At 36.9% G+C, this 11,469-nt stretch overlaps 1 protein-coding gene across 3 annotated transcripts in view; it reads left to right on the plus strand.

Annotated features, from left to right (window-relative positions):
- The window catches only part of LOC121370884 (serine/threonine-protein kinase D3-like), a 115,996-nt gene that overhangs the window by 88,053 nt on the left and 16,474 nt on the right, over positions 1-11,469 (plus strand). For all 3 annotated transcript variants that reach the window (XM_041496414.1, XM_041496413.1, XM_041496415.1), the window contains 10 exons: positions 1,099-1,360; positions 2,150-2,199; positions 2,743-2,925; positions 3,696-3,752; positions 4,742-4,846; positions 6,088-6,186; positions 7,303-7,387; positions 7,763-7,838; positions 8,541-8,647; positions 9,567-9,652. In XM_041496414.1, the coding sequence (XP_041352348.1) occupies positions 1,099-1,360; positions 2,150-2,199; positions 2,743-2,925; positions 3,696-3,752; positions 4,742-4,846; positions 6,088-6,186; positions 7,303-7,387; positions 7,763-7,838; positions 8,541-8,647; positions 9,567-9,652 (1,110 nt within the window). The remainder of the gene's footprint in view (positions 1-1,098; positions 1,361-2,149; positions 2,200-2,742; positions 2,926-3,695; positions 3,753-4,741; positions 4,847-6,087; positions 6,187-7,302; positions 7,388-7,762; positions 7,839-8,540; positions 8,648-9,566; positions 9,653-11,469) is intronic.

Consider the following 11,469-nt stretch of genomic DNA (forward strand, 5'->3'; position numbering starts at 1 on the left):
ATATACTTTGGATATTTTATCATTACAGTCAAACGTGTGTTCAGTAGCCATCTCATAGAATAATAAACGGTCTGTTAAGACCACTGATGTCAGTTTATACAAAATTAAATTATTTCAGAAAATAATACAGTGGACTCTTAAACAAGTGGATCGGCGTTGGTGGCGTAGTGGTTAGGCCATCGGTCTACAGGCTGGTAGGTACTGGGTTCGGATCCCAGTCGAGGCTTGGGATTTTTAATCCAGATACCGACTCCAGACCCTGAGTGAGTGCTCCACAAGGCTCAATGGGTAGGTGTAAACCACTTGCACCGACCAGTGATCCATAACTGGTTCAACAAAGGCCATGGTTTGTGCTATCTTGCCTGTGGGAAGCGCAAATAAAAGATCCCTTGCTGCTAATCGGAAAGAGTAGCCCATGTAGTGGTGACAGCGGGTTTCCTCTCAGAATCTGTGTGGTCCTTAACCATATGTCTGACGCCATATAACTAAATAAAATGTGTTGAGTGCGTCGTTAAATAAAACATTTCTTTCTTTCTTAAATAAGTGGCTGTTTAATAAAGGTTGCCATTTGAGGATGTGTGACAGTACACCAGTATTTATGTGGTAAAGACTTATTTGTTCAGTGAAACAGAGATAGGTGAATTAGCATCAAACAAGGAAAAGCTGCAGTTCAGGTACACATACAGGGAATTATCTAGACTTTGGCTAGCCAACTTTCTGGGGAGTTCTGGCCTGGTGCTTATAAAACCTAAACTTGAGACTCTAATGGAATTTGAGACACGAACGTCATGGCAACACTATACAAATTTTATGCATGTGGCGTCATTAGAGATTGAGTCTGAACTCTAAACGTTTTATAAGCACGGGCCCAGGTCATGCTCCCCCACAAAATATATTTTAAAAAGTGAAAATTGTCATGGAATGGGATTGGGTCAACTGAAACCTCACCCCATCCCCACCCCCCTACATATATACACCTGCAGCAACACCATTTATCTAATAATCCATCATCCATATATGTTTGTTATGTTTGTGTGTAATATGTTTGTGGTATTTTTTAAACTATAAAAACAAATAAATAATATGTCAATTCTTCAGGAGATTCCATTAAACAGCATTACGTCAGTAGAACCGGCAAAGCTGAAACCTGCACCAGAGCTGTCCCGCGCTCCTCATGTGTTTGAGATTAAGATGTTGACCCTCATCTACTGCATTGGCGAGAACCCCAGCTACGGGCAGCAGCAGACGAACATCGTGAGCTCCCCAGAGAGCGGCATCGGTCTGGAGCAGGCAAAACACTGGGAGCAAGCCTTGAGGCAGGCGTTGATGCCACTGACGCCAACCTCCAGTGTGACGGAAGGTAATTTGTGATGTCGTTGTTTTCCAGCTATACATGTCAATGTTGCTTATGCTAGCATCTGGTGTACAAATGTATTTGTTAAGTTGTATAACTGATAAGTGATATATATAGAATATCAGGTTACCACGTTTTGATATCATGGTTATTTGGCAAGGTTAAGATAACAGTGTAACAGGCCAGCTTCAACGAGCCTGATACATCGTTATCGAACCCAGCCAAATAACCACGATATCAAAACGTATTAACCTGATAATTTTTTCATCATGCAAGTCCTGAATGGGAGCAAATAATGGAGAATTGAAAAATAAGAGGCAGTTTAACGTTACAGGAAGTGTAATTGTTATATTTATTTATGCATTTCAACAATTATTACTGTAAATGAATGTTTGAAAAATTAGAAAACTACCTACCTGAAAAGTTAGCAAACTCATTTCCTAGTGACATGATAACACTTCTCAATTTTCAGGTAGGGGATATCAGGTCAATAGGAAGCATGGTTGCATGATAAATGACTTGAGCTAAAGACTCAAAGGGCAGAATTTTCAAAGCCTGTTGATGTAATTACATACATTTACAATGCTTTAAACACCTGCGTTGAAGAAAAACAGGCTTCGTTTATTTGGCCCTTAATGTTTTCTGAATATTTAGGATTGTCTAATTATCCACCTTAGCATTGTTGGTCAACATGTGACACATAAAATCCTGTCATCCTGTAATGTACCGATTATTTATATCGCTACTTTTAAGGAATTTCAAGTAAGTGAAGTAAGTTTTTAAAAACTATTTCAGATGAAAAGGGTAGCACAGCTAATGGAGGTGGATCCATAAAGAACAAGCAGGTACAGTTAATGTTTCTTTCTTTTTTATTTTGCCTTTTTTGTTTTTGTTCTCTTCGGTGATTGGTTCAAGTATGTAATTGATTATTACAAGTCCTGATATTTGAGTCTTTAGGACTGTTTTATGTATTGTAAATGTTAAAAAAAATTCTTATTGTGTTCCTTTCTTTAAAAAACAAATAATAATAGGTTGAAGACATTTGTGAATATTTGTAAAAACCCTCTTATCATTACCAAGACTCAATCTATGGGGATTAGATACACTGGAGATTTACTTTTTCTTTTTGTTTGTATGGTCTTTATGGCTAGGTTTAACTGTAAATAAAGATGATTCTATGATATTCTGTGTGTTATTTAAAATCTGATTATCTCAGTTTAGAGATTGTGACAGCACAGGTGTAAATGGATATGGGCCAAAATACACACAAGTAACAGACATTTACAATGCTCAAAACTGGCTCTATAAAATTGGCCCTAAATGTTGAACATTATCAAGATTATAATAAGAATTATTGTTATTAAGGAACACTTGTTTGTGTTTTTCAGCCGGACATCAGTCAGTTGTATCAGATATTCCCAGAGGACGTGTTGGGTTCTGGCCAGTTTGGAATAGTGTACGGAGGTCGTCATAAAAAGTCAAACCGTGATGTGGCAATCAAGGTCATTGACAAAATGAGATTTCCCACGAAACAAGAAGCACAACTCAAGATAGAAGTGTCCATTCTGCAGGTGAGAGACAAATAGTTTGATGGTCATTTGTATTAACTGATTGGGACAGAATGTAGGTCAGTTGTAAATTACTCTCCTGATGGGCTATCCGTCTAGGATCGATCCCTGTCGGTGGACCTATTGGGCTATTTGTTGTCCAGTCAGTGCTTCACAACTGAGGCCTAATTCACAAAGGTCTCTTAGGCTCTGCTAAACAACAAAGCATTCTCTGCAAGTCTTTTAGCATTGCACTGTGAGATCGCAAAGTTGCGAGAGTTTAGTGAATTAGACCCCTGGTGTCACAGAGGCCATGTTATGCACTATCCTTTTTGGCATGGTGCACATAACGATTTCTTTGCTGTTATTTGAAAAGAGCAGCTTATGTAGTGACAGCTGTGAGTTTTCTCTCTTATTATCCGAGTGATCCTTAACCACATGTATTACATCATATAACCGTAAAAGAAAATGTCTTGTTAGATGAAACATTTCTTCCTTCCTTGTATTAATTAGTTGAAGAACTTTAAATTTATTGTATGTGGAATGATGCAGCTCAGTGGTAGAACTTGAGGTGAAAGGAATCATGGGATTGATTGCCCTTAATGGAATCAATGTGCTGGATTGTCATTGACAAAAATATTACTTTTCTTTCCTCAAATTTACCATTTGTGACACCCAATAGCCGATGTGTATTTTTGTATTCATTCATTCATTCATTCATTCATTCATTCATTCATTCATTCATTCATTCATTATTGAAATAAATAACTTGACTTTTGGTTTTTCCTTCACAGAATCTGCATCATCCGGGAGTTGTGAACTTGGAGCAGATGTTTGAAACTCCAGAGAGAGTGAGTAAACTTTATGATTTGTTTACCGGTAGACTGGGGTGAAGGTCAAGAGTAGTGATAGAACTCAATATTTCGAACGAATTGTGATTGTTCAAAATGCCCAATTTCTTAACAAATCAGTTGATACTTCAGTTCAAGTTATTTCACTCAGAATGGGTGGGCGAGACATAGCCCAGTGGTAAAGTGCTCGCTTGATGCACGGTCGGTTTGAAATCGATCCCCGTCAGTGGGGCCCATTGGGCTATTTCTCATTCCAGCCAGTGCACCACAACTGGTACTTCAAAGGCCATGGTATGTACTATCCTGTCTATGGGATGGTGCATATAAAAGATCCCTTGCTGCTAATCAAAAAGAGTAGCCCATGAAGTGGTGACAGTGGGTTTCCTCCCTCAATACCTGTGTTGTCTGTAACCATATGTCCGATGCCATATAATCGTAAATAAAATGTGTTGAGTGCTTTGTTAAATAAAACATTTCCTTCCTTCCTTCACTCAGAATGGAAGTTTCACAATATAGTAAAACCATTCAAAACTGGACATCAGAATTTCTTCAAAATCAGATGTTGTTCAGAGTCCTTTTTTAAATATCAGTAAACAACAGAACCTCTAGAAACTGGATACCCCATAAAAGTGGACTTTTTACTTGATCCTTTGGGTATCCAGTTTAGAGGGGTTTTACTGTATGTATCTTTAATTTTTAATTCACCTTGGTTTTAAGGGACCATTCTTATTACTTTTTGCTAGTCCTTCCTAACAGTGTACCAGGAAAATGCCTATTTTGTGAGGAATAGTTATAATCAAATGTTTGTTGTAAAAGGGTACTCCAACATTAATCAAATCCCTATCCCCATCTATGATTTGTATGCTTGTGAAAATGGTTGATAATTGTGAAAAACCCTTATACTAAAAATGTTTTCGCTTGAGTAAAGACTTTCTGTCATTTTGTATAATTACCGATTGTGATTAATTTTTATGTGTTTTTTTCTTCAGATATTTGTTGTGATGGAGAAGTTGAAAGGAGATATGCTTGAAATGATTTTGTCCAGTCCAAAGGGCCGTATTAGCGAACGTGTCACAAAGTACCTTATTTCACAGGTAAATATTTTTCAGATACACATAAAGTTAGTGCACCAGTAAAAGAAAACAGCATAAATATTACTATTATTAATACTTTACATCCAATGGTGTATGACCCACTGAGGTTTAGGATTTGTTATAGTCAACATTTTGTATGGTAATTTGATGGAAAACCAGGTTAATAGATAAATGTACCGTATACACAAATATTTTCGCGGCTAAAATAATTCGCGATTGGGCTTTCATTTTACATTTTCGCGAGGAATTATTTTCGCGACAGTGTCCCCTGATAATAAAATCAAATTACGCATATTTCATTTGCCAAATTCTTTTCAATGACGATTTCACGCACATGCTGTCAGCAAGACGTCAATGTTGTATGTATGTCTGATAAGATGTTATTGATGGAACACGCACATGCGATACAGAAAATTGAAAAACGCAAATATCAGAAGAAATAACTTTTAATTATTGGTGGTACCCAAAAACTTCCATTCAAGGTTACAAAGAAAACAAACAAAATTGAGGTTACGTAACAACAGACTTACGCGCAACTGTGTGTCACTTCGATCAAATCCACGTGACCAGGCTGGTTTACAGGATCACGTAATCTTGCGGACCTCCGACTGCTTGATTCCGATATGGGTTGGGCGTGTAGAGATAAGACTATATATTATAAGGTAAACAATATTATACCAAATCAGAAATAAGTTTGCGCGTAATTAAATTCACGGTGCTATCAAGGTGTTCACGATTTTCGCGGTATATTTTATTCGCAAACATATTTGCGTATACGGTATAACATAAATTCAAAAATGTTTTATTCACAATATTGTATATGGAGACAAACCTCCTGTACAGATACCTATTTTTAATGAACACTTCCAACATGTCTGCATCTGTATGTAAAGTCACCTGGTTTTGTAAATGTTATAAATATATATATTCCATTCAATATTATATCTAAACAAGGCAGATTTTTATTTTCTTAAAAATATTGGAAAATATATAATATGTTACAAAGATACCTTATATAAAAACCAGTAGACTGTTTACAGATATTGTTACTCATTGGCATTACAGCTCATAGGTTGTCCAATGAACATCATTAAAGCTTTATTCCACTGGGTAAAATACAACTCACGTTTATAAGATGGAGGCATAGGAAAAATAGCTTGCTATCTCTACTAAATGTATATAATATGTTGTGTTGCTTGTTGAATATATTATTGTAGAATGTTTCCATCATTTTATTTCAGATCCTTGTTGCCTTGAAACATCTCCACTGTAAAAGTGTTGTACACTGCGACCTCAAACCTGAAAATGTACTCTTGTCATCAGAAACTGCTTTTCCCCAGGTGAGGCTTACCAGCAACAATCATTTCTTAAAACTGTAGTATAGTCTTGGCTCTATATCGGTGATCACTCCAGCCACTGCACCACGACTGGTATATCAAAGGCTGTGGTATGTGTTATCCTCTCTGTGGGATGGTGCATATAAAAGATACCTTTCTGCTAATCAAAAAGAGTAGCCTATGAAGTTGCGACAGTGGGTTTATCTCTCAATATCTGTGTAGCCCTTAACCATATGTCCGACGCCATATAACTGTAAATAAAATGTGTTGAGTGCGTTGTTAAAATAAAACATTTCCTTCCTTCCTGTATCAGTGATAATCACCAACTGCCTTATACAACAATCAAGTTTGCTTCCATGTTTTCTTGATGCTTTCTAAAAAAAAAAAAAAAACAGCCAGTGGTATAGCACTTTGCTTCACAGTTTTAAAATGGAGGTTAATACATGTTATATTTGACTGGGGTTTTTTGGTTTCTGTTTTTTGGGATGTGTCACAGTTGAAAAAGTAGCTTTGTCAATGTTAACATTGTGAAAGATGGTCACTGTTGTGGGTAAAAGTGGACATTGCAGGTTTGTGATGGGCACATGTGCACACCACACCCATTCGCACCTCTGGACATGATCCCAACATAGATAGTTAGTATAGTGAATGATAGAATGACATAGCTTTAATATTAAATTTCACAGAAGAGAAAACTGTCAACTTGTAATTCAGGGGCGGCACAGTGTAAAAAATAGTGGTATGGCTCATGGTTGCTAGACTCACCTTTCAGATTACTTGTAATGACATTTTCACAGCTATAACAAATATAAACCACACACACACACACAAAATTGGTATGGCCATGCCGGCTGTACCTCTTCGAAAAGTGGTTCGGCAATGGCCATACCAGCCATACCGTCTGCGCTGCCCCTGTAATTTATGACTCTGAAATAACCTATACAATCTAACAGGATATGAAAATAATACTGTTGTGTAATTGTTAAACTAAATACTATTGAAACCTTTCTGGTGTTATTTTCAGTTTAACATCATGCTAACTTGTTAAGAACAGAAGACTTATGGTTCTGTTAAACTTAAAGGCTTTATTGTAACACATAATGTGTGTTTTCCTTGCAGGTGAAACTCTGTGACTTTGGTTTTGCAAGAATCATTGGAGAGAAATCATTTAGAAGATCTGTGGTCGGGACACCAGCTTATCTTGGTACAAACATTTTAATCATTTAATGCACACAAATGTGAAAAATAAAACTTGTGTTTTTGTTTGTTTTTTTTGTGTGTTTTTTTAAGGATTTATTTATATTAGCTTCTCATATTTTGATACTTATGTTTACTTACATATAATATATATTCCTTGTAAAAAATAAACAAAATGAACTTAAACTAAACTGATCAAAAATGCCACATGGAAATATATTTGCAGAAATGCTTTTAATTGAAAGGGTGCAAAAAGTATAAAATGGGAGGGGTTTTCTTTCTCTTCATTTCCTAATTATGCAGTTGTTTCTTTTCTGTATGTAATAGATTAAAATAGCAACTCTTATTTAATTTCTAATTTCAAATCAATTTATTTTGTTAGCACCTGAGGTGTTGAAAAGAAAAGGCTACAATCGGTCTCTCGACATGTGGTCTGTGGGAGTGGTCATCTATGTCAGGTGATTCTCTTTTTACCTCTTGCTTTACATTAGGTCCACTAATTTCTAAATACAAAAAGAACCAACCCCATCTATCTTAGCTTACTTTAATATTTTCTTTTTTAGAGCACGGTGATAGTTACACTCACACTGCATTTCCTACATTCAAAACAAACAGAAGTAAAAGATAAATTGATTATTGACAGTTGTTATTACTTTCTTGATTATAGCACTCCAAGATAATACAACAGGCACCATGCTTATAAAACTTTTAAAGTCTAGACTCAAGTCTGTAATAACATTTTGAGACATTATCGTCATGGCAACACATGCAAATTACTTGCATGTGATGTCATTAAAGGTCTGAGTCTAGACTATAAAGTTTTATAAGCAAGTGCCCTGGCCTTTAAGACCAGATGATCTCTATATTTAAACCTATAATTATATATGCTTTTGTATTTATGTAGTATAGCTCTGTTCTAAATTGCTTTTAATAGATACGTTTTCTGTATACCGGTAATATACACTGCATAACCTTTTTTGTTTGTTTCTGGTATCAGTTTTGAACTTGTATCTGTTTTAGTTTTTAAGCTTTTCTTTTCTTCTTTTCACCAATGTATAATGAATGTATGGTTTATCTAACTTTAATGGTCATTTCACCTATATTTTCTGTATCTAGTGTCATGAAAATGTATTTATAAGTGGAATGTTATTTGTTTTCAGTTTAAGTGGCACGTTTCCTTTCAATGAGGATGAAGAGATTAGTGATCAAATCCAGAATGCATCCTTCATGTACCCACCGAACCCATGGAAAGACGTGTCCCAGGAAGGTGAGTTACCATTTTGTTTAGGACACCAGCCTCAGTGGTGTGCTGGTTAAGCTATCAATTTTTAAAGCTGGTAGGTACTGGGTTCACATCCCGGTAACGGCTGTCACCCAGAGCGAGTTTAATGACTCAGTGGCTAGGTGTAAGGCCATTACATAGACGTGTCTCTCGCTAACCATTAACCACAAATAGCTGAGGTATATGCCCACGACAGCATGCTTGAACCTTAATTGACTATAACATGGAAATAAGTATAGATGTAGAAAAGACAGCATGAGAGTTGGAACTGATGCAGAGTGGTAGTGGGACAGTGAGAAAGACTTTTCGGTCTGATTAAAGCTTTTTTGTAAATTTTCAGCATGTTCAGTTTATAGATTATTTATTTATTGTTAAAGTTGTCATAATGTATATAAAAAAAATATTCACTGCTAAAATAATATTTAGATAACATGAGAGTTGGGGGTTGGATCATGAGGAACAGTTGGACAGTATGATCTGCTTTTGGTCACCTATAGTTTTCTTTAAACTGTTGACTTTCCATCCATAATTATATTGCTTATTGGTGAAATTTAGACTGCACATGATTCAAGAAACATATCCTCTGCTACAATGGTGAATAGTTGGATGGAATGGAATGATTGTTTAACGTGCACATTCAGAGCTAGCTGTTGTAGCACACGCCTGTCGTGGGCACAGGTACCGGCCTCAGCCGGCTCCTCCATCCAGGACAAGAAAGGTGGAGTGGGTAGGAGGGGGACCGCCTGTATTGGCAGGTGCAAGGGATCACCAGCAGTCTGACCGTAGCCGGTAAGGTGAATAGTAAATATAATTACACTATTATGTCAATATTTTATATCCGGTTGGCCTGATACCTGCTATTTTTGCTGACTGTTTTTACCATTGTTGTTGTGATTGTTTTCAGCCATTGACCTGATCACCAACCTGCTGCAGGTGAAGATGAGGAAGAGATTCACCGTGGACAAATCACTGTCACACGTCTTTCTGCAGGTGACATGCATTCTTTGGGAGCAAACCAAGGGTTGGGAGACAGTCATACACAATAAGACATTACTGTCTAACAAAGTGCAGATCAAAGATACCTTGGGAGCAAACCAAGGGTTGGGAGACAGTCATACACAATAAGACATTACTGTCTAACAAAGTGCAGATCAAAGATACCTTGGGAGCAAACCAAGGGTTGGGAGACAGTCATACACAATAAGACATTACTGTCTAACAAAGTGCAGATCAAAGATACCTTGGGAGCAAACCAAGGGTTGGGAGACAGTCATACACAATAAGACATTACTGTCTAACAAGTGCAGATCAAAGATACCTTGGGAGCAAACCAAGGGTTGGGAGACAGTCATACACAATAAGACATTACTGTCTAACAAAGTGCAGATCAAAGATACCTTGGGAGCAAACCAAGGGTTGGGAGACAGTCATACAATAAGACATTACTGTCTAACAAAGAGCAGATCAAAATAAGCAAACAGGGTTACTGTCTAACAATAAGACATTACTGTCTAACAAAGTGCAGATCAAAGATACCTTGGGAGCAAACCAAGGGTTGGGAGACAGTCATACACAATAAGACATTACTGTCTAACAAAGTGCAGATCAAAGATACCTTGGGAGCAAACCAAGGGTTGGGAGACAGTCATACACAATAAGACATTACTGTCTAACAAAGTGCAGCAAAGATACCTTCAAACCAAGGGTTGGGAGACAGTCATACACAATAAGACATTACTGTCTAACAAAGTGCAGATCAAAGATACCTTGGGAGCAAACCAAGGGTTGGGAGACAGTCATACACAATAAGACATTACTGTCTAACAAAGTGCAGATCAAAGATACTTTGCTACTAACTGAAAGATGTATTTCCTATGGTGTCGCACATTTTTCACTTTCACTAAGGTCGATAACAGATAATTTTTGCATCATCATTTGGGCTTCATACAGATAATAAGCAAGACCTAATTAACAAAGACGATGTCTTCATTAAGCAACACCAAACAATACTAATATTTGTCAATAATTTGATTGGTTTTCATCATGATGATTTGCTTTAATATAAAGCAGAAAAACTAGTTAAGTAAGTATTTTTCTGGTATGTCTAGTTAGTTGAACTCTTGCTAAGTCTGAAATAGTGGAGTTGTGTCAAATAGGGTCTCCACGAGTCCTCGAGTACTCGGGCACGGGTCGAGTTTAGCAAGACTCGAGTCCATTCACAGGACTTGAAGACCCATGCAAGGAAGAGCACTCTCATTTAATTATATTTTTTACGTCATTTTGCCGTATGCTTGCCGCCGGTTACATTATATAAGACATGGAGGAAAACCAAACGTGGAATGTGTGGAATGCAATACAACGGCATACTTTAGCATCCATGTTCACTGCTTGAATCAAGATGCATGATACTAATTTACTTTATTCCTTAGTCTCATTATTATTTAGTGTAGATATTGGGGTACTCGGGTCTGGGTCGAGTTTGAATCCCGAGTACTCGAGTCCAATATTTTAGACTTGTGGAGGCTATAGTGTCAAATCCTTGGCTGCTATTCAAGAATATATTGTGCACATTGTAATATTTTTAAAAATATTTTAGGTTTTTTTTGGTACTTCAATTGAAGGTTTATGGTAAATATTTTATTTTATTATTTCTTCTCACATTACCTGTCCTCAAAACAAGTGCATTCCCCCTCCTATGGCTAGTAGTCTGGTCCGAACATCCCAACAGCCAATGGGATGGCCTAAATTCTTCTACTGCACACTCCCTCTAGTTCTGGTCATGTGACTGTAACTTCCTTCTTTTTCTC

The sequence above is a fragment of the Gigantopelta aegis genome, chromosome 4 (assembly GCF_016097555.1).
Source record: "Gigantopelta aegis isolate Gae_Host chromosome 4, Gae_host_genome, whole genome shotgun sequence".
NCBI lineage: Eukaryota > Metazoa > Mollusca > Gastropoda > Neomphalida > Peltospiridae > Gigantopelta > Gigantopelta aegis.